The sequence below is a fragment of the Dreissena polymorpha genome, chromosome 15 (genome assembly GCF_020536995.1).
Source record: "Dreissena polymorpha isolate Duluth1 chromosome 15, UMN_Dpol_1.0, whole genome shotgun sequence".
NCBI classification, from domain to species: domain Eukaryota; kingdom Metazoa; phylum Mollusca; class Bivalvia; order Myida; family Dreissenidae; genus Dreissena; species Dreissena polymorpha.
The window spans coordinates 31,773,655-31,799,176 of NC_068369.1; the positions used below are offsets into that span (position 1 = coordinate 31,773,655).

Here is a 25,522-nt window from a genome sequence, read left to right on the forward strand (position 1 = left end):
TTGCAATCAACTGAAATAATATATAAAAAGTCAAAACAATAAACGTTTGGCTTTCTTAATACGATATCATTTCAAACGCTGTTGGAAGGAATCATTGCTTATTAGAGGTTTACAAGGTAATTTACCCAAGTACGCAAATGTAATGGTCGATTGCCCTTAGGCATGATTCTGTTTTATTACTTTAATCCGGTTGTAAAAATGCAAGACCGAAGGGTCACCAGATAAGCAAAAACAGGGCCAAAATCTGATAAAATAGCGCTGTTTAACTGAATGTACGAAAATCCGTATGTCCGAAAATTTAGAATCATGAAAACATAAATATTTTGGCTTAAAAAGGAAATGTAAGGAAATTTATAATGTAAGAGAAAATACGGTGGTTGTATGGTGTTTAAATCGATTAGAAATAGCAAAACCTAAAGACATTATCTCAAGTGTGATTTTCAAAAGATTGTATATGAATGTACACACACGGTAAAACTAGTCTATTAAAATGCAATACCTTCATTGGTTCTCATGTTTTTAATATTTATTAAACATAGGTATTTGTGAACACTTGTTGTTATATAATATTGAAATGTACACGCATACTGAACATAAAATCATTAGCATAACGGCTAAGTTGGTTTTTACTAAGATTGCAATAGTGTTTATTTTATTATTATGAATCTAATGAGGATAATTTTGAAAGTATGACACAGAGTATCTGAAAAAGATATATGCATAATCACATATGTTGTTGTTGTTCGGGTTATTGTTTCAATATTTTTATGAGTACCATACATTCAATGACGAATAGCTATTAATTTGTCATACAAACACCATAATTATTTTATTGGATTGCGGAGATTAAACAAATCGATTCCCTAGTAACTGATATAACTGATACATTTTTGAGCGACAATTTGAAACTAAATCTAGTATTATTTAAATTTGATTATTTTAATTGCAGACTTTTTTATTAACCCCAATTAATGTGTACGCAACGTTTCTTTTATTTAAATCGCTGAGTACGAAGCATCAAGCTATTTTTTAATTAATTGACAGTGATCTTTAATGTATGTCATAATATAAATTGAAATCAATCTTAATTAAAGCTTGAATGGTTGGTTTGTAATAAGTTTTGTAAATGTTGCTGTAGGATATGTATGCACAATAAATACTAACGCTCTGGCATATTGTGATGGTGATATGATTATATATTGCACAATGAATATGTGATGATGTTCTTGTGATAATATTGAGGCTATAATTAGTTTTTGAATTAAGCTAGCTAATTTCAAATAAGATACAAACACATCCCAATCCTAAAATTATCAGTAAGTTATAGTATTGCTTGCCTCTAGGCGCATAATTAATTGAAGGCCTAGTTTATCTGTTAATCCTCGCCCCATGTGGTGTCCCAGTGGGTACACTGATATTAATACACGATGTATTGGTCCACAATTAAATCTCTTATAAAAACATGTCTCTCAGGTGACTGAAAAATGGCTGTGTAGATACAACAAATACTACTACAACGGAGACTAAGATAACACATGTTGCAATTAATTTGTCTTCCTTGCGCTCTTCTTATACGACAAACACTTCTAAAACAAAAAAGCAAAAAGCCGCTACTGCTACTGCTTCGGCTAAACTTACTGCTACTGCTACTGCTGCCGCTGCCGCTGCCGCTGCCACTGCCACTGCCGCTGCCACTGCCGCTGCCACTGCCACTGCCGCTGCCACTGCTTCTGCCGCTGCCACTGCCGCTGCCAGTGCTGCTGCTGCTACTGATAGTACTACTGCTACTGCCACTGCTACTGCCACTGCTACTGCCACTGCCACTGCCGCTGCCACTGCCGCTGCTGCTGCTAGTGATAGTGCTACTGCTACTGCTGCTGTTGCTACTGCTACTGTTACTGCTACTGATACGGCTACTGATACGGCTACTGCTACTGCTACTTCTACTGCTACTTCTACAGCTACTGCTAGTGCTACTGCTACTGATTTTGCTACTGATTCTGCTACTGCTACTGCTGCTGCTGCCACTGCTGCTGCTGCTGCTACTGCTACTAATGATAATAATTCTCCTTCTACTTCTCTTTCTACTATTGCTAGCGATGCTTCATAATTTATTTTTAAATGTATCATTTTGTTAAAACAGGAAAGAACTGTTATATATATTTTCTTAAAGGTGTAAAAATCTAAACTTTTCAGCGATTAAAGTTTTATTTAACTGGATTAGTATAGGCCACATAACAGACGCTATTGTACTGATTTGTACTTAACAACATTTTGTCATAATCAACAGTTTTAACATGCCGCAGTTTCCTTGGAAGTTTACCTTTGATTGGAGTTATGTATAAAACATTAACAAGGTATTTGTTGGCAGTTTGTCCTGTCACAATTATATATTAGTTGAGCCAAACGTGTGATAAAGATCCCTTTTGGGGTGGCGATAAATACTATTTATATTGTTCAACAGTGGGAGACTGAGAAAACATATGTTACAATTAATTTGTCTACTTTGCCTGCTTCTTCTTTATATATTTTTCTTGCTAATCGTTTAAGTTTAGTTTTAGTTAAGTAGGTATATCAATTTACATTTTTTGATAGATATTTATTTGGATAGTAATAGTATGTTTTATTTGACTTAACATCATTGAACCGGTTTATTCATTGATAAGATCGGGATCTCCACAGGTGTTTAATCTCGATTGTTAGGTGGGGAGAAGGGTCCGAATGATAATGTTGTCGTCGGTTTACGAATCACATTTCACAAGTTTTAGACAAATATGCATACGTTATAAACCTAATTAAAGTATTACACAGATAATAACTTATCTTTATTTTGATGAACTACGTTTAAGGTATAAAACTATAATTATCTATGTGTTGTGTGCCGCATACATACCATCTTGCTTTTTTAAATTTGATCACAACGGTCCGAAGTCATAAACATTCATTATGCATGGTTGCTAATCACAGTGTATACTAACTAACCTATGTTTATTGTTGTTTGCTAGGGTTATTATTATTTATTTATTTTTATTTGGGGGGGGGAGGGCTTTTATAGAAGATTTCAACTACTCCTTCAATTAACGAAAAAAAATATTGGTATAGGAAATATAAAAGAGTAATAGACAGCTTCATTCATGCTGTTCTATTATGGTGTTTTAACGCATATAATTATGTATGGTTGATGAAGCACATTGTATGCTACCGATGTTGTTTGATGATGATGTTAAGTTGGTGTTGCTGTTGTTGTTAATGATGAGGTGGAGGAGGAGGAGAAAGAAGAAGAAGAAGAAGATGATGATGATGATGGTGGTGGTGGTAGTAGTGACGACGACGACGATGATGATGATTTTGATTATGATAATGAGATTTGAATTAAATTAATGCGCAAAGATTTTTCTTTTTAGCGGCCAAGTGCAGATATCTGCGCTCGGCCGCTGTAAGGGTTATGTAATATTTGCAATCTACATAGGAGTCAATAGCAGATACCAAGCACCATATGCTTATGAGAAACAAAAGCAAAATATTGGCAATCGCTGAAAACCGGTAACTATTTTAAACGGTTATTATATTGCAACAACTTAGCGTTGTTTATCCAAAAGACCATTGTTATAATAACAGGGACGTCAATAGGCCAAACTATTCAGGAAATATGATTTGAGTCGTCAAGGATAGATTTTGAGATCAATGTACGTCCGATGAGATTTAAAGGGAGTTGGAGGCGTAGGGACAGATTCGTTCGAGTACGCGATCATTTGAGAACAAATAATGTTGAAGCTTTATCGGAATTCCGGAAATTTGCGATCGGTACCGATTTTTCCTGGTTCTTTTTTATTGACTCTGATAAGTTAGCGGCCGGCACGGACATAAATATTAACTGACGAAAACCTCTTCGCTACTTTCCGAAAATCTTCGACATGTTGCAAATATCCGTAATATTCCGCATTGTACTCACCAGAAATTGCAACTAGAAAGACTATAATAAATCAATTAGCTACGGCTCGGGCGGGGATTTACCTTTTATCCCTGTAAGGGACCTAATGCCCCAGACTACCGGCTATTTTTTTCCGGAATTCGAACTTGATACACTTGATATCCCTGAACTAAATATTTATATCCGCAATTTTGATCTCTAGAGTGCTGACTGTTAGTATTGTATTTGATTGGTATGACTGTCGATTATGTGTTTTTAAGATTAAAACAAGCTTACGAAGACCTTTGTGTTTGCTTTTTTGTACGCTTTCTTTTTTAAATGTATTGTCCGCCACGGACGCAACAATTGACCAAATGTACCAGATTGTGGTCTCTTCAAAGTGCTATGTTTTTACTGCCGTGATATCTTTAACAAACTACAAATTATTGATCGTGGACGTTTTATACTCTTATTGAATTTGTTTCCCCAAAATATGCTCTTCTATTAGTAGATGTTTAGGTGACGATGTTCTAATTATAGATCTTACACGGCCAAGAAACACTAGATAGGTCTTTGCAAAGAGAGCTGTTGGATATCGTGAATGCGTTCAATGTGGCCTGTTTATTTCAGAAAGCTATGTGCAATGTTTTATGGGGATTTCTATCAAATTGCCAATTGCAAAATTTGATTTAATTCATTCGGACCTACAAGCGGGAAACTTCTTCATTAAAATTCAATGGGCTTTTAAGAAGTTCGTTGAAAGGCCAAATTTGACGTTAAACAGCAACGCCGAAAAAATTGCTACTCAGTCTTATTTATCACTTTTTTTGTAAGATTTACCAGTAGACGTTCTTCAGTGAAATTAAGCAAACACACAGTGCCGACAAATATGGAAGGGTATTTAGGTAAAAATTACATCTTTCTTTGTGACTGTGTCATGATTCTTGATGGTACTTTCAATTAGTATGTAGACACCTTTTCAAGCTTGATGACACTTACATCTTGCCTGATGTCCAATGTCTATTTACATTCTGCTTAATGGTATTATGCATGTGTACAGATGCAACATTCTTGTTCGTTAATTGCATGCTGCATATGTGTATGTTGGTTTGTGCAGAGAGACTTGTGCAATAGGCGCATTGCATAATGGAATCAAATATTAATGCGTTTAATAAATTAACGCGATGGTAAGATGTGAGTTTCACCCAAGCACAAAGAAACATACTATCATGCATGATACAATGATGTCAATTGACAGTCATTCCGAAATGCTACGGAGGACTACGGAAATTTACGGCGTATAACGGAAATTTTATGTTATAGGAGAAGTTGCGCACCTTTGTAAGATATTTGCTACTGAACCGAAATTAACCGCGTGTTTGTAGACTTAACTTTTTTTTGGTTAATGACTAACCATAATTTTTGTACAGTAATTTACCTTCAATAACCAAAGAAAGTCTATGGATATATTTCAATATATGCTACTAATGCATGTATGCAGAGCTACAGATAAGACGCTTAAAGTCGTAAAAAATTGAATTAAATTTAGTAAAAAAATAGACTTAAATTCTGTGCGTACGGTTACACATTGGAAAAATAAAATAAGAATTCAAAATGTGTGATCATGCGTAAAACTCAATATCAATGCATATAATGTAAACATTTTATCAATGAGTTCCCACTCGTCTAGGCCATCATTACAATTATGAAATCAACAGCACTTTAACGTTATTATGAATAACAGACCATCTTTACAACAGTCGAAAAGCCGAACGTTTTCCATTATCTGGTCCTTTTATCGCAAAAAGTCTGCTGTAACCCGGCAATTGTCATGAGCTCTTCTTAGACTATAAACCTAAATGCGGATGTGCCAAAAATTATATTTACCTGAAAAAAAAGAATTAATAATAGACTTTAAGGCTGTATTATTATAGAGTGTAAACCAAGATTTTGCTGAAAACGTTATCTGGAACTTTGCATGTATGTTGAGAGGAAATCGAATTCATAATTTCAAATTTACTAGAGTACTTTTATATTGCACCACATAAAATGCTATTAAACTATAATATTGAAGTGCACATATAAACTTTATTATAGATGGGTAGGTATTTCGTGTCAATCTCTTTCACATATGAAAGAGCTGTTGGTCATGCTGCTTTAAGTACATATAGATGCATGACACAATTTAGATTAAGCAAAATAAAACACTAGGTATTTGCCAAGAGTCAAATATATCGAGCAGTAAGAGCGTAATCGTGCACAGCGAGACTTACTCATGTAGAATTGAAACTCTTATTGCTTTCTTTCGAAATAATTTCATGTGTCCGATCTAATATGCAATATGCCCGGTGTTTTTTTTTGCGGATCAATGTTCCGTTTTAGATCCATAATTAACGAATGCCTCAATATTTTCAAAAATTAACAGCGCAATAATGTTCACCGACATTTTTTCATACAGATTAGATATAAATATTATAGAGCTTAACAAAAAATACATTAAGCCCTGTTCTCCCGGCACACGTGCTGGACACACAGGTGGTTAGCGTGTGGCTATGATAATAATTAGTGAAAATATCTTTTTGAATGATAAATAATCATATTAAAACGAAAAATCAAATTTTCTATAAAAAAATCACTATCGTTTTATATATAACAAGGTATCCAACTCGAAATCATCCGAAAACGGGGTGCATCGTTGTGAGCAGCCATTACTAAATTAATTTTGCAGCGATTTTCATTACCCGGTCTTATTCAACGCAGAAATGAATTTCCTTTTAGGAAATGTATATATATTGTTATATTTCTACACATGCTGGGTCAAATTTTAAGAAATAAAGCTATACATAATTCGCTTGACCCAGTTGTGATCGATCAGACCGTATTTATGAATGAAATCTCCAGTTGTAAAGACACAACTCCGCATTGGAGCAATGAAATCACTCTTGTGTTTAAAATGTTGGTTGAAATGTATGTAAACAAAGGTTTGAAAATGCGCTGGACAGTTAGTTTTGATGCATAATTCTACGGCAAGCACGGTAAGAATGTTTTTTTTTCATACGTTTTATTGAATTATGGTATCGAGGTTCGTGAACTTTGCAGGGAAAATGCCCTTTTCCCCGTGAAGATTTCAGTCATGAATACTGTCTGATCAATCACAGCTGGGTCACGCGAGTTGTGTATCGTGTTATTTCTTAAAAGTTGACCCAGTATTTGTAAAAATATTGCAAGACATATACATTACCAGAAAGGAAATTTATTTCTGCGTTGAATAAGACCAAGATCGTGAAAATCGCTGCAAAATTGATGAAGTAATGGCTGTTTAAAACGATGCATCCCGTTTTCGGATGATTTCGAGTTGGATACCTTGTTGAATATATATTTAACTTATTTTTTTAAGAAAAGTTGATTTTTCGTTATAATATGATTACTTATCATTCCAAAATATGTTTTCACTAATTAGTATTATAGCCACACGCTAACCACCTGTAGCTGGACACTTTTAAAAAACACTATACAAATTCAAGTACTTATGCACTTAATTGATTGTAAACAATGACGGTTGAAATCCGTGCGTGGGAATTTTTCTGGTAACCAAGAGCGACGTCAACGTTCATGACAAACCTGTTTATATGACATTTATTTATTGATTTTTTCCAACTTGATTGAAAATTATGTTTTATGATATTTTAACACATGTAGATGAAGTAGTTGTTTTCTCAACGAGGAGTACAATAGTTGTACAGTACTAGACACGAGTACTTGTAACTTTCAGGTTTCTCTTTATACCACAGACATTATATAGTCATAAAATGATAAATATGTGTTTATAGAAATTGTAATTATAGCATGGTAAACAGACTAGAGAAATCTGAAAGTTTCACGCACAGGTCTGTGGCAATGGGGGTTTGGGCTACTTTATAAATATGAGGTCGATATGCAATGCACATCGGTAGATTACGTCTACTGTAATTATTTGGACTAGGGAAGGGCCACAATTCCAACACATCAGCCCCGTTATGTTCTGAATAAAATACATGTATAATTTCTTGAAATCCAATTGCATCTTACAAATATCAAAAACATTCACGGCAGTCAATTCATTGTGTAAACCTACTGGTCTTCATGGCAATAATGAACGTATTTAGTTTAATGGAGATTATATAACGAAGGGAACTAATTCAGCTTATTCAGTTTACTAGTCAAAATGATTCGGATGTTTTCGCTTTTTTTTCCGAAAAGTAATTTATTCAACATACGGAAAATAAACGCGCGCCACCTGTTGTCATAATTTAGTAACTTGCATTCTGCTTACTGCCTGTTGCTAACTGCCGTTGTTAATGACGCTTAGTGGCAAAACCGATTATGACTGGTTTCAGGAATAATGAACACACAAACTTTGGATAGTCACCAAGCATGTTGAAACAATCATCAAGTATAACCGATAGAGAACAAGCATGTTGGAACTGTCATGAAGCATGTTAGAATAAACATCATGCATAATGTAAATATTCATCATGAATGATGTAATGTTGCAGCAATCATCAAGTATAAACGAATAGACAACAAGCATGTTGGAATTGTCATAAAGCAAATTAGAGTAAGCATCAGTCATAATGTAAATATTCACCACGAATGATGTAACTTTTACCTAAATATCCTTCCATAGACATGTGTTGTTACTAAAATAGACATAGAGATTTGAGCATTGGGAGTGACCTAATCATACTGTGCTTTAGCAGTATTACGGAATACCGTTAGTGCCATCGTGGTTACACATTAAAATCCAGAGGGCGAGAACGCGAGAACGCGAGAACGCGATAGTACGATGGCGACAATGTGACAATACGATGATGACAGGGTGACAATACGATGGCGACAATGCGATAGTACGATGGCGACAATGCGAGAACGCGATAATACGATGACGACAATCAGACAGTGCGATGACGACAGTGCGACAATACGATGGCGACAGTGAGATAGTACGATGGCGACAATACTACAGTTCGATAGTGCGATAATACGATGACGACAGTGCGAAAATACGATGGCGACAGTGCGACTATACGATGGCGATAGCCGACAGTGCGATAGTACGGTGGTGCCAATGCGATAACGCGATAGTATGATGGCGGCAATTCGAAAAGGCGATGGCGACAGTGCGACAATACGATGGCGACAATGCGATAGAACGATGGCGACATTGCGATGATACCACGGCGACAGTACGATATGACTATCGCAATGTCGCCCCCGTACTATCGCACTGCCGCCATTGTATTGTCGCACTGTCGCATTGTCGTCATCGTACTAGCGCGTTTTCGCAATCGTACGAACGCATTGTCGCCATCGTATTGTCGCACTGTCGTCATCGTACTTTCGCGTTCTCGCATTCTCGCCCTCTGGATTTTAATGAGTAGCCACGGTGGCCCTAACGGTATTTTGTACAGTAAAGTGCGTAAAATCTGGTTTGGAATAACAATTTATATGCCGAAAACAGATGTTGAAAACCCGACTTTGTTTTATAAGTAGTAGTCTAAATATACAATGAGTTTTCCGAGCATTAAATAAACATATTAAAATAAAATTCATGTTCGTATCGGTTGAAGTTCTTGTTAATAGTAGAAGCAAAGAACACAATAAAACGCTGATAAGGCTTACTAATTTGAGGCAAGAAAAAACACATCGCGCTATTATATATAACATATAACGCGCATCCGCAAAGTTCGAGCGCCCGTCTCGGTGCCGTCGTTTCCGATGAAAGTTTCGCACAGGAGCTACCGAGTTTGGATATGAGACCACGAATCATGGCTTGACTTTATATATCAGTCAGCGTAGAACCTGACCAGACTGCGCGGTTGGACAAGCTAGGATGGACCAACTTTGGCCGCATATGACATAAGACCCATTTTCGCATGACGCGGGTCATCTGACCTTTATAATGTGTATATAGCTTTGAATGGAATTTGCACATAGTTTTTGGCATGGACTTATTGTTATGTTAATGTGTTGCACGCTTTCAAAAGCAGAGGGCATATATAAGATCAATTATACTACGGAGTTCATTTTCTGTTGAAAAAAGGAAAGGCAATAAAGATTGTTACTCAGCGGTGTGTACAGTATGACAGCGTTGTCTGTCTGCGATGCATTTATACTGGTTCTAAGCTGGCATACTCACCAATTGGACTCAACCATCTACTCATGTTATTTATATTATTCAATTTATTATTCAAAATTATAATTATTATTTCCTTTATTGTTGTTTTTCGCATTAAGAAACTTATTCGGCTTACGAAACTGAAAAATCCCATTGGAAAAAAAAAATCATAATTTCATAAAATATGATGTTTCTGAAAGTTTCATGAATAAATCTCTCAAAATAAGAAAAAAATCCCATGGGATTTTTTTTCTCCCATTTTAAAATGGCATTTTTTTATTACTATATATTTTTATATATAATTGGCATAAAACCAATATACAGTCCTTAAATAACGTTAAAATACTTGCAAACGCAAATAAAACACGTTTTTTAAAATGTTCAAAATCCCATGGTATTTTTTTCCCATTTGCAAATTATGGGAGAAAAAAATCCCATGGGAGAAAAAATCCCATGGGAAAATCGAAAATCCCATGGGAAAATGCAAAAATCCCATGGGAACCCCAACTTTGCTTATAAATTTCATAGTGAAGAAAACGCTTTTTTTGAGTGAAAATAACCAATTATTAATCAACGATAAGACTTTTATCGCATACTATGTCTCAAAGTAGCAAATCTTTAAGAAAAAGGGTACTTAAGTTTGCGAAATTTCGGTTTCGCAAAGTTTTTCCGGTGGCCGTTATTGATTTTTTTCTAATTTCTTTATAAAGACAGCCACTGAATGTAGATGCGGGTCAAAAATAACGATGGTTCCAAATTGTCAAACGAAGACTGGTCAAGATGAGTGTAAACATAATTCGAAGTGCGCTGCCAATTTCATTACAATAAATGGTATGTAAGATTCAAGATTATTTCATAATGATAAACCCTACAGTTTCCACGACCGACTCTTTGTAATTTGTACATATATCGATGTAACATGGCTCAATTAGACAGCCTTTCCATTTGATCAAATATACGACAAGTCTTATTACGGTTTGTTTTCTACATTGACGTTTACATAAACATGAAATCGACTGTCGAGCATTTTGTTGAACAATTGATATGTATAACGTATTTTCTAACAGGCCAACACTTTTAAATAATGAGTAACACTACGAACATTCAAGAAAAGTAAAATAAGTAATTAAACTATGCATTCACTATTACAGAAATACACAGGCTTATTTATATATATATATATATATATATATATATATATATATATATTGTGAGGAAAATTAGTAAGGATTGAATTCAAAATACAAACACTGATTTAATATAAGATTGGCTTTATAAACGTGTCTTAAGATAACACAAATTCATGCCAAATCAAGCTCACACATGCTCATTTCATTACACTTTCAATAATGATAAGTATTTTGATTGATCGTTGTATCAATTAAACATCGTTTGTGGGAAATTGTCATATAGATAGATTTATTTCAATATAATGATACAACATGATAAAACATATTTACATACATGATAAGATGGTAAACAATAAACATGGATGACAAATGAAACCATGCTAATAACATTATACCAAGGATTACACAAAAAGAGAACTTAATCTCTTATTTCCATTGTGGTCCTTGGATATTGATGGTAGTGACATAGAGAGGCGTGAGATGAATATCAGAGATTTGAGCTATAAAACACAATTATTTGCATTAAAAGGTAGATATATTAAAATGTGGATCAATTAAAAACTAACTATATAGATCAAAAATTATGATTACATATTAACAATATGAGTTTTTACTGACAACTTAAAATTAGCTTTACTGGTAATATTAAGGAGGAAGGTAGTTTGTTCCACAGAACACAAGCATTATATGCAAAAGATTTAGCACCAAAACCTTTTACTTATCAACGTTCTATTGGATTATTGTGGTTGTAGCACTCTGTGAGATTAATGTTACATGTCCATTGTATTTGTTTATAAACGTACCAATCGGATACAATGATAAAAACCTTGGGTCAATTTTCATTTTGGACCAAACATACAACCATATGTAATGTTCATTGATGTTATAATAAAAAGTAGTCAATGATAAAGCATGATTTAACATTATTGATGTGTTTATGTCGAATAATTTGCCTACGTACACATCGAGGATTAGCCTGAATATACTGAATTGTGGTTTCTTACAAAGCCACCGCCACCAGACAATGATTTGTTTTGCAGTACTTATGATTCATTTAAATTCGAAAATTTTGTAAATACATATATTCATAGTTTATATAAAGCAGATTATAGTGTAGATCAACGTGTTTTTCATTCATCTGTAAACGACTTATACATGCAATTATATATGACACAACTGTTATGAATATAACACCTAACAGCTGTGTGTACTTCCACAATATATATTTGGTATTTCTTTTTAAACATGTTAGTTTTGAATGATTTACTTTCAGCAATCGGAGATGACACTCAAGAATTTCCACACATCAGTAACACTGAAGGAGATTGTATGCAATACAACTATCCATATTTTGTGTAGAGGGAATGCAAAGTACACTATCCAATACAAGTGATTTGTAGCGAATTGTCATAAACAGGTAATTGGCATTTAATTTATCAACTGCGATAACGAACACAACTCAACTTTACAGAGGCATATTTAAACTAAGTGTGCACGAATGCAATTATTTTATTATGAACGAATCAATAATTATGTAGTCAGTGTAAATACGTTTGAATTTAAACCCACTCGTATCATTTAAAATAGGTATACAATCCATAATGTTGAGAAAAAGATTCAATGGCATTTTCAGTGCTTAGTTATAATATTGTGTTAAAAAATTAGGTGACAACTCAAGACAGAGATAAATCATTCCTACACGACATAAGGCTGACATTATTCAAAATTGACTGCTTTTTTAAAGACACCGCTGTATCACCGACAGCGATTATACTTAAAGACATGTTTGCTAATAATTGGATAGATGGGAACAACGCGTGTTTGAAGAATATCAAACATCCGACATTTGTGAGAAGTATTAACAACACTGGATTCAACGAGCGACCCAGAAAATATTACTGGACAGGCAATCTCCGGTCTACTCCAATTATCAAAAGATCAATAGCTGATAGTAAGTTTTGTAATAATAGAATGTAATACATATTACACGTATTTTATGTAATATAAATAAATTGTGTGAAACAGTACTGACAAAAACACTACGAATACAGCACAACTATTTGGTTATTGTGTATGCTCATTGTTATAAAATTAAAAAAAAATCAGAATTGAAAAATATACTCCTCAAAAAAGCCATGTATGTTCGTAGTGGTCATGCTAAATCTATCTGAAATAAAAATTTGAAACATATGGTAATACTTATGTTTTAAAGACGAATCAACTTATCCGATGGGGCCGTTTGTGTTTTCGGACAGAGGTAGTTCTCTCCTGAGATTTGCAGGTTCTGTAAACAAAAAGCGCTGTGTGTGAAAGGTAAATGATTTACCTAATCTAAAGGGAAATTTCAATATGCGATCTAGTTAATTTCGCTTTATATAAATCTATAAAATACCTCTTGTCATATCCGTTAGACATTGGGTTGTGCCCACAACGTCGAAATTGCTTGGACGAGTAAACTAAAAAGCTGATGAATACAGCAATTCAAATGTAAGTAAAACAAACTTCCGACGAGTAAGGACCACTGGGACGTTAGTTGCGCTGTTCTGCAGTTGAAACCATTACATACATAACACGAGAACAAAAGTCAACTTTTTCACTATGATTACTGTCATGTAGCTTTGATGCACACGCTGTAGTCTAACAGTTGCTACTGGGTGAATGGAATTGATTTTTTTTTCAACATTGCACTTGTTAAATTAAACTTCAGTGTCACTTCAGTTTAGCGCATGCTTTATGATATTATATGATGCTTTATTGTATATATAGATGCAGAGAACAGCTCCTAAATATTAATAGTGAGTGACACAATGTGTTTATACTGTTGGTTGCAATTGCAAAACGCCTCCAAATAACTTAAACCTATTAACCAATTCATAGAACCCGAAACTGCTTCCACAATACAAGTTACCAACATGTTTGTGTATTCTACGAAACCGTCCACAACAGTGTTAGCATCTGCATTTTCTATGGGTGATAGTCCTACACCTGAACATTCATCATCTGAATATTCGGACAGTATGACATTACTTTGAAATTATCTTGTATAGATCCGTTTGAAGGATTGTATTTCAACGTACAGATGAATACATTTCGGATTTGATATTAAAACTTTGCCGGCAATCCTTTTTTGTTATAACGTTAAAGCCTAATAAAGATACAAGGGTCGTTTATAATTCTATATTTGCAGAGTTTCCAGCAGTTGGTGGCGGTATCGGCTTGTCAGTTGCAATAATGTGTGTTGTTGTATCAATAGTGGTCATCGTTGTTCTAAGAAGACGGTATGTTGGTATTTTATTGAATAGGGTTTAGGGTAAGTAAATCAACCTTTCAACTTTATTTAAGTTGTAGGCGTATGTATCGGTGTGGCAGTTGGATTAATGTTCGTAATCGAAGGAATAGTCGCCATCATTAAAAAAAACGGAGAACGTATGGTATTATCAGTGTCATTATTTTATCGCATATCAATGCAAAATAGGTTAATTATTCGTTTTAAAAAAGGCACCACTAAACAATATGAACACATACGTAATCATGCAAGTGTTACCTGAATGAAAATTAGTTAAAGACATGTCAAACATTTAATGGGTATACTAAATAATAAGTGAGTAACAACTAAGCTACTATTGGCAAAAATGTCATGTCGAAAAGAACAACATGACGTAAACTATTATTTATTTATAACCATCATCAAGTTGTTGTATTTTCAAATTTAATTGAATTGAAATCAACGTTAGTAATATCAATGTGCAGATCATACCATTTTGCGTCTTCTCAGGAACGAACTTGTACAGCCAGTAAATAAATTAGAGGAAATTTATAAAGCTTTGTTATAAGAAAATGTCATAGTTTACTTTTTTAAATATAATATAAGAGCACCACCTTATAATTGTTTCAAGTATGTTCTATCACATCAAAACACTTCTTACTTATACAAAATATTGATTAAAAGAAAACAACATGATCAAACCATTACAATGCCTAAAGTGTAATTGATTCACCCAACCTATCGACCAATATTATTTGGTGCCGACTGTTAACTCTTGTTTTTTTGGTATTCAATGTCGAGTTTTCTACCTCTTTTTCACTTTCAGTTATATTTGCAAATTTTGCTTAAGTGAGATATTTTAGAAAACACATATACAGAATATAGTTGACATTGAATACCGTTGTAAAAGTGCTTACAACATGTTGAAAGTAAAAAGGTAACGAGAAAAAAGGTTTTGATCACCTAACGCCATATATTTTTTAGATGTTAGTGGACATAAACAATTGGTTTTTGTCTTGTACTTTTGAAGCATTTAGGACAAATCCGATATTGTAATCTAAACAACAAGCATATACTTTTTCAGTGTAGTATAAAACTAATTTCGCTTTGTTCCGGTACAAAACGACGTATGTCAGCTTGCGAAGTTTGCACGATTAATTGTATTTAATAATGTTATAACTCAAGACCGTTGAACATAGTATTTAGTTTATATAGAAATTGCGTTTGTTACAAAAACGATTGATAATAGTTGAATCAAAGCATCGATGAATTACTTGTACAAAAGCGACTGAAATAAATAAGAAAAAGACTCATACACAATTAAATGTCAACATAGTATTAAATAATTGGACCGTGCTCTGTTTAATAGCGGTTTAATGCGTGTGCGTAAAGTGTCGTCCCGGATTAGCGTATACAGTCCGCACAGGCTAATCAGGGATTACACATTCCGATTTTACTATATTATTCGTTTCAAGAAAGTCTCCTCTTAGCGACAATCGAGTTTAGGCGAAAAGTGTCGTCTCTGATTAGCCTGTGTGTACGCACATGCATTGATATATATATAAACACATAACTATATGAGCACTTGAATCAAAATGTGAAAAACTCACCTTCAACCGTGTTTGTTGCTTCCACAAACACATGTATAAATTACCGGACTCATCTACATGTATTTGTAACATGTTCCGGTTTTGATAAAATCCATCATACAAACGTTAAGCATACACTGACAGTATATGGCTTCCATATTGAATTATAAAAGCTTTGCACTGAACAATCATACTCCAACATGTAAATACAAAAGTATACACTGCAATTGCCTAGGACAACATGTTCAATAACAACATATATTAACTTACAAGTCATGTTTCCACAAGAAAACGCTTTAGTCTATTCTACCAAAGCCTTTGACATATTGAAAACGCGTATGTACATACTAAAATATTCTTAAACCAACACCCTTACTACAAAATTTCAAATCATTCCACAAATATCAAATTGAAATACATGTTATAAATGAATCAATATTTATTTTATCCGATGCCACATTTACAAATTTCCATATCTTTATGTTCAAATTAAATGTGGGATCATGTGTGTAACAAAAAGTTTAACAATTAAAGTTCAGGAAAAGACAAGTAGAACTAATATGGTAACATTAACTGAATGTTCAATAGAAAATACAATGTATACAACATATAGGAGTGAATGTGAGCGAAAGCCGTTTGAGTTGTTATAATACGTATTCTAAAGTTTGTATTATTTTATATCGACTAGATAACAATTCTAAGCGTATGGAACGATGACAAACACATTTTTAAACTTATAAAATGTGTTCTCTATTTACAGTTATGTTATCCCCAAATGACCGTAAACATTTCCAGTGCCGTCCTGTTGTAATATTGTCACGGTCGTTTGCTTATTCAACGTGGACACGTCGTATGCGTTTTCCATATTTGAATCGCTATCGCGTCTCTGATTGGCTGGGACAATTGCCACGTGGCTGTAAGCCTTCACCACCGCCACCTGGCGTTTGGATTTATCCGTTGCTCTGGAATTGGAAATAACGTCGTATTCGCCTTCTATAATGGACGAACGAGGCCGTGCCGTTCTAGGACCGCCCGTTACTGCGTCCGAGGGGATGGCATATTCGCTGATGTCACTAACTTCGTAGTGTTGAGCATCTTTAAAATTTACGGAGTCCGCCGTTTTGGAGTTGCCGTCGGAAAAGGTTGGCCTGCGGTCTTTGTTCGATTTCCTGTATGGCAAACACACAATAATTCTGATTTTATCCTACAGTTAAATGACTTTATAGAAGGAAACTATAGGTGTCATGTAAACTTGTACTTTGCAAGCCTACAGGCCATAACACTGCTGCCTCATTTACATAACCGACTACTTTCTTGACTTTTCACTTCTGATTAAAGGTCAAAGGCAGTTATGACATTTTTAAAATTTATCTCGTTCAACTGTATTGCCAACCCGATTCATGTGTTCCGACATTTAAATACATACAAGCATTGAATTTATATATTTCAAACCAATTTATCGTAAATAATATTAATAATAATAATAATAATAATAATAATAATAATAATAATAATAATAATAATAATAATAATAATAATAATAATAATAATAATAATAATAATAATAATAATAATATTAGCCGCAAATTATTAATTAGTTTCTATGGATGTTTTAACGGAATGCAAAACGAATAATCAACAAGCAGCACGCAATTTCCCATTGATATTACGTCACCAGATCGCATAATTCGTTCAGTTCACGAAGGTGAGTGGCTGGGCATTTTGGAGAGCAGTTATATTAAAGTATGACGCATTTGTGTGTTTAACATAAATTATTATAATCAAATGTGAATAACGGTGTTAAAATTTATGGCTTCAATGAAAGACGTATATTCAGTACCAAGCGAGGAAGGAAAATATAAGCTTCAAAATACACAAGGTGATACCGTTTGATTCTGCAGCAGCAAATGACGGCGACCACTAGCGCCGTTACCACGGCAACTCCCACGCAGATAAGTGGTATGAGGATTTTCTCTTCCATCACTGGTTTATCTTGAAAAAAAAAACACTGAGTGCACATCATTTCAGTTTTGCTTGTATTTTATATCATACAAATACATTATAGTTATTATTAGCCATATTCAGCCTTAAATTTACTATAGACATATAGCATTATTGCACAAAACTAAACTATATGTAAAACTAACTAAATTGCATAATGTTCTTTGATTCTGCGGTGTATTAAACACGCATTAATTAGTATGAACTAAACGTTTTTGAGAACGTTTATTTTGGGAGATGTGGTTGGCTTCAGAGGGTTGTGGTTGGAGGGAAGGAATAACAGACTCCTAACACAGCGATCTAACTACCCTTGGCACGACTTTTATGGTCGCTAGTGGAATTGTGCAAATCGGACGATTTGTTTGCTACGCTAGTGGTTAAATCAACGCCATCGTTGGTTTCCGTTGTAACTAGTGACGTCACAAACTCTGAGGTACCCGCTGATGTGGTCATGGGTGTGCTCGGTGACGTCGGATCGTAGTTTGGCACCTTCGACTCTTGTCCGCTGTATTGTATTGTGTCGTGAACAGTTGCTGAAAGGGTGAACAAACAGATTGAACATCATTCTCGCCGATCGTTCTACTCGATAATTTAAAAATGCGTCGTTATTACATTACGCACTGAACAACGAAACGTAAACCCCGATCCTGAATACCGCATTAAAATAGTCATAACACGAAATGCTTATAAATCTCTCAATATTGTTATTATCGAAATATTGGTTTCGTGTATCGGTTTTTAACATATGACTTAACAATACATTTCCTGTCTTATGTATGGTTATTACTATTTAATACGCTCTAAAACTGCAAAGTGTTGTTGAGTTGACTAAACATACAATAAATCGAAATGTAATATCGACATAATGTTCGTCAACACCACAAGAAGTAACAGTTTTTTACATATGAATAAACAACACATGGTCTTTCTTATGAATGGCAATAATTGTACTACGCTTTAGAATTGTAAATTGTTCTTTATTGACTAAAATTACAATACATCAAAATTTAATGTTGAAATAATCTTTGTAAACGTCAACACCACCACAAGTAACCTATTCATCAACAAAAACAAAAGCAACTTGATTATCATCAGTATCATCAGTATCATCTTATTCTCATTCTTCATCTTCATTGTCAGCAAAATCATAAGCATCAAGAGCAGAATCAACAGCGGCAGCAGCAGGATTACCATCACAATCACCGTAATTATAATCAACAAAGACAAGCATACGCATCTTTGAAATAATAATTGCAAAAGGCATTACCTTCTTTAGCTCCACAGTTATTAGAAAAGTCTCCATTCACGAACGCGATTAAACTATAATTCGTATTTATCTAAACTCAAAATCATTGTGGTTGAATGAACATTCGGTAAACAAAGTTTAATCGAACGTTTTAAGTTATTTCTACTTACCGTTTTCGCAGACAGACGAATAGCTTTTGGTACAGTTGTCTTTTCGTAACTCGCCATGTTGGTTGAGCATTAAACAATGCACTATGAGGTCTTCCGCTAGCAAAACAAAGGGACAATAGAAACAATATAGCTTAAAAGGACCGTTTCACAGCTTTGATCTTGTATTGAAGTTTATCATATTATGCTTGATAAATGTAAACATTGGAACTAAATAGCGCCAGTAATAAAATCACAAGACTAAAATAAAAAATAAATAAAAAAAGTAATCCTCAACTGGGCTCAAACCACTGACACTTGGAATTAAAGTCTAATATATAGACCACTCGGCCATCCGTGCTCACACAGTAGGTGGTGTATTTTATACTTTATATAAGCAATCCTCGTAGTGTCAACAAATATAACGATAACAACAGTACTCTCCAAATGATTCAATCTTTACGCGGTTGTAACGCGTTATAATTTTCGTGTTTTTGAATCGTCAAATTATATATTATATATTCTAAATATGTTAAACCATGGTTAATGTCAGAATTATTGTTACCTCGCAAGTATCATAAATGTAACGAAAATGTGCGAATCTGAAACATTTTTTTTTCAATTTTTCAATTAAAAAAATACATGAAAAGGGCCCTTTAAAGTGTTTTATACGTATAAATAAAATGATAGAAGTATTTGAAGTGTATCTCACGAGATTCATTCTATACACAGTCTTAGGACCGTTTTATCCAAATGCCGCATCGGAAATAAGCGCTCGGAATTTCTTGTACTTTCTTACGTTATGGCCCAATATAAATTTCGTCTGTTTTTTATAACAAAGCATTTTATAGATTCAAACATTTACTTTTTACTATTTATTTGTATTTAAAAACAGTTAATTCGAGTTCTCTTTATTTATTCGTTAAATCATACTACAGATTATAAACATTTAATACATGTACAACATCAAAATTAAATGTTAAATCTAGTGTTAAACTAATCTATAAATGATGTCTTATAAAATGTTTCAAACATAATTGTATGACATATTATACAAATATATATCAAATGTTTGCAAGCGTGCTCTTTGTATATGAGTTTTATTAATGATAACAATAATTTATAAATTTACAGAGAACAAGAAAGAAAGAAAACATACACATTCTATTGCTTAACGTACAAATGTACAAGAAGTAATTTGATTAAAGTTTGATAAAAAAAGGCACGAATTGAGAATAACACTAAATTGACAAGGGAGAAAATTCCTATTAATGAAATGAAAATATAATTGAAGTAGTTTCTCTTTATTTCTTAACACTCTTCCCGACCCACCCACCCCCCCCCCCCCCCCCAAAAAAAAATATGCGAATTTAAAGCTGCAAGGCGTTTTTGACAGTTAAGCCCATTTTATTAAACAACGGGATTTCCAGAAGCGGATTTGATTGATAAGTGTCGACCTCTTGGTGCCATTTTTTTCAACAACAGTCGAAGAGTAAAAATAGCTGAAAAGCGTATTAGGACGCTATTAAAACTGGCTTTAAAATGGCGTGGAAAAAAGAAAAAAAGTGTTTTCAACAAGTATTACGGGCCAACGACGATTTTTCTTCTAAATCATCTTAATATCGAGGGGTTAGAGCCAGAACGTGGTAAGTGCACTTTTTATCAAAAATCAATTTTTTTGCACGTTTAGAAAGCTATTCAAATACTCTTTAATTTGCACTATTCCCTGGAATCATATCTTGTATACAACATAGTATATCCGACAGAACCAAGGTGCACTTAGTGCTTATCGGCAAATCCCTTGTATGCCAGAATGCTTTATATCCTTTTCATGACTGCAAGAAAGCTTTAATAGCACTTAAGCCTTTTTGGCACAATATGTTTTCATACATATTGAGAGGTAATACATGTGCAAAAAGGATTTAAGCGCACTTAAATCATTTTAACATAAGCCAGTTGTGCCCCTTATTCAAGGTAAAAAATATAATATGAAGCCCTTACCTTGTAAAAGAATTACTGTATCTGGTTTATATCAACAGGAAACACAAAATATTGTGCTAATGGGTAATTAGATAGGGAGAAATATGACTTTATCGGTGTTTATGTTGATAAAAGACACTGTTCTCCCACTAAGATGGTAAAATAATATAATTGTTTCAACACCTTTCTCATTGAAAGTTCTTTCCTTACAGTAAAAGGTAAGATTTTTAGGTATTATATTTGTGTGTAAAAAGCTGTCTATTATAATTAAAATACTTAAATGTTTCACATTTGGGCTTGAAAGGCAGGTAGAAAGTAATGCTCATCTTTTTTAGATTTTGCAGTAATTAATTTTATACTTGTATTACAGGTATATGTCTCTCTGACTTCAGTGCCATTTGATAAGTTCACTATAGACAGGCTTTATTGCAGATGTATACTTTATGGTTATAGCATTCAAGCAGTTCATTACACATTGAAAGTTTGAAAAAGCATGTTAAAGGCTGTGCATCTATTAACTTATTTTCAAATAAACGATTAACATGCCAAAGGTGTGCTTATATTTTTACAAAGAGTTCATATCAACGTCAGAAGAACGTCTTATGTTCAAACATAGCGGCATAGGGTTTTACGGCTGATCTGATTCGACGTTTCACAGACTGCGGAAAACCTAATTGGTAAATATCCCAGTGATCATAAATTGGAGAAATGGTAGGTGTGCGAAAAAGAGAACTCCTTAAAATAAGTGAATCCACAATATGACGTCATTGGAATGTGCGTTTAAAAACGTCAATCTATTTGTTTAAAAGTATAAACTGGTGGACAAAACTTGTCATAGTGTGCGCATCGTTATAAAAAAAATGTCGAATGTTTAATGATAAACACATGTTTTGTGCATATTCTGAAAACATAGAATATTTTAATCATTGTTCTTATATGTTTACTGTAGTGAATAACATAATATCTTTAAATTTTCATTGCAAATAAAGAAGTGAAACTCCAGGTGCTGGAGCAGTATTGCATGTAAGTGCCTTGCAATTAGTTGGTCATTAATTTAAGGCAAGTGACCAATTGCCAAATAGTACAACACAGCACAATACAAAACAACATAAACATATATAAGAATAAAGGGTCACCTTGGAACGGTCAACCTCACACTTGGCAATATTCATGATACAAAAAAGTGTAAATAAAATTTAGCCTCATAGCATTGCAACTCAAATTAAACAAAAATAAAAGGAAACCAAAACGCATTCATTTTAATTACCATTTAATTACTCAATGGTAGGGAAGAGAACAGAGCAACTAAGTTACAACCTTTTGAGGAACGATGAAATTACGACCAAGTGTCAACTACATACCTTATTTTTAGAAAAAAATAATGAGAATATAGCAAACCAACTTTTATTTGAATAACATAAATCTTTACTCAAATTAAAATATATGAGGCGTAGGTTAAAACTAAACCCATACATTCCAGACTAGGTAAGCAGCTAGAAATTCTCGCATGATTTCTTGGCTTCCTCAACTGACTTTTTTTCTCCTGGCAGTAATTGATGTAACATTATGCAGTCAATTTGTTTACTAATAACGACGAACACATATTTTATAGAAAATGTGTAAAGATATATTCATGTTCTGTAATCAAATCCCTTTTCAGTAAAACAAGGCAACAATTTTTCCCCATACATGTTGGAAACTGACACAGATTGAGCAATATTTAAAGGACACGTTCTTGATCGTTCTTGTTGATGCCCTGTGTAAGTGTCATTTTCTTTACAGATTAAGATGGAACAATATAACATAAACTGGTTGAAAAGTTCGCAATTTATTTTAACAAATATTATTAAAGCGAGACCATACGATTTTTGTATGTGTTAAACTGTAATATATTGATTAAAATATGTTACAATAACGCAACATAGGCAAGAAAAATATACATTGAAGACGAATTTCATAAAATGCAGCAAAGACAAATTAGCGCCCTGAGCCGATTGTGACGAATATATTTCGTACATATTTTCCTACAATAACCGAAACATTCATCTTTTTATTAGGTTCGGAGTGAGTGTTCGTGCGTCGTATGAATATATATCGTTGCAGGAAATTAAAATGATCCGTAAAACAAAATTTAGATTCACATCGTGCATGCATGATATACATGCTGGCGAACTCGGCTGTACAGACATTGTCGATTTCAGAATTAAATGTCAGGCTTATTTCGCATTTTTCGACACATGTCCTTCTTAACTTTTATTTTGATTTATATTGAAATATATGTATAATACGTTTTTACACGTTTTATATAAATTCATAAATATTTGCCAAAATCGTACAATGTCGGTTTAAAACGGAAATAATACAGTTTATGAAATAACATAAAATAAATATTAAACACAGATACGCATGTCTATTAAAACATGCCTACTTAAAATAATATACAGATTAAAAAAACAGTAAAAGCATGTTACGATACCATACAATATGTACTGCTATATATTTGTATAATTTGTAGTTACCGGTATATGTCTGTTTTTGTTTAATTTAAGTTTGTTGCTGTATTAATTTATTTTAGTTATATCACTGACTAATGTCAGTCAACCTTCTCACAAAATATGTGAACAAGTCCCTTCAAAATCTTACACTTTCTTCCTTCCATGACCATCCCAGCCCATATGACAATAAAAATGACCCACAGGTCAGTACAGGGGCTAGGTGGGTGCCATACTTAACATGGTTAGAAGAGGCAGAATGAAAAAAACAATGAACAATTATTCAAAGCAAAGTTAAATATATCAATATGCTTAAATGTATTTTGAAACAAATATAACTAGTTAATATTAAATGATTGAGAATAAACTAAATTTATACAGACATGTTTGCATTCATATTTAGATGTACAGTGGCAAAGACATGACATTTACTCCTCTTTTTTATAAACTGCACTCCTCTTTTTCCTATCTCGTTCCCACGACATACTAACTAGAGGGAACGAGTTAACTATGTCGTGGGAGTGATTTATTAAACCGAGAGAACGAGATACAAAAAAGAGTAGTGCAAAACTAAATAAATGAAGAGTGCAATGAAAAAAGAGCAGTGCATTAAATAAATGAAAGTGCATTAAACACGTTACTGCACCGCTCTTTGTTTCGTTGCACTCCTCTTTTATTTAGTTTTGCACTCTTTGTTTTTATCTCGATCGTTCCCTTAACTTAGTAAGTTGTCCCACAACATAGCTTTCTCGTTCCCACGAGTTATTAAGTCGTTCCCTTTAAATAGTTAAAATGCTCTCTTCTTTTGTTTAATGCACCCCTCATATATTTACTGCTCTTTTTTGATTGCACTCCTCTTTCATTTAGTTGTGCACTCCTGTTTTTTTCTATATCGTTCACTCGACTAAGCTGACTGTTTCCTCGAGTTCGAGTTAGTAGGTCGTTCTCTCAAGTAAGTATGTCGTTGGAACTAAAAGAGGAGTGATTAACAAAAAGGAGTGAATGTCACCTATATGCCAACGTACTACTGATGATCAATACATGCATCTTACTGGAACGTTTTGAACAACTTTGATAGAGGATCACCCATTGATCATTTATGCGAAGGTTTGTTCGAATCTTCCCAGTGGTTGAAGTGGAGATTCGAAGCTGTTTGTAGACAACACAAAGAGAAGCCAATAACCACGTTAGCTAACTCTCAGTAGAGGACCAAAATACAAGATGCAAGGCAAATACTAAAGCACAGAAGATTTAACAGTATGCAGCCGATAAAATTGTGATCAACCTTCAACTTAGGTAAGTCTCGGTTAATCTCTTAATTGTGTTATACAAATTATGTGAACCTCGTTTTGTGACCAGCTTTTACCACTGCATTCACATTTAAACAACTGCTGTAGAGAATCACTATGCATTTACAACATAGCCATCAATTTACATAACCTAAGTGACAAGGCGGTTCAGAATATAATAAGTTATAAGTAGTTTTTGGTCTATCGATGTGTTGAAAAGGATGTTTTCCCTGGAGTGCGGAATGTAAAGACTCCAGGATCATAATTAACAAGGATGTTAGTCAATATATATAATATGAAACCTATTGGCATTGCAT

General features: G+C 33.8%; 2 protein-coding genes across 3 annotated transcripts in view; both read right to left on the reverse strand.

The window, feature by feature from the left end:
* Positions 1 to 25,522, reverse strand: part of LOC127861225 (uncharacterized) — a 323,777-nt gene that overhangs the window by 196,262 nt on the left and 101,993 nt on the right. The gene's annotated exons all lie outside the window — the stretch shown is intronic.
* The window catches only part of LOC127861230 (uncharacterized), a 235,241-nt gene that overhangs the window by 196,262 nt on the left and 13,457 nt on the right, over positions 1 to 25,522 (reverse strand). Inside the window, exons 4-7 of one of the 2 annotated variants that reach the window (XM_052399647.1) lie at positions 19,469 to 19,564; positions 18,490 to 18,585; positions 17,938 to 18,043; positions 16,073 to 17,220 (exon numbers count right to left, since the gene is read on the reverse strand). In XM_052399647.1, the coding sequence (XP_052255607.1) occupies positions 16,812 to 17,220; positions 17,938 to 18,043; positions 18,490 to 18,585; positions 19,469 to 19,564 (707 nt within the window). In that variant the 3' untranslated portion in view covers positions 16,073 to 16,811. Of the gene's footprint in view, positions 1 to 16,072; positions 17,221 to 17,937; positions 18,044 to 18,360; positions 18,586 to 19,468; positions 19,565 to 25,522 lie in introns of both variants that reach the window. The other variant, XM_052399646.1, reaches the window with a different exon arrangement.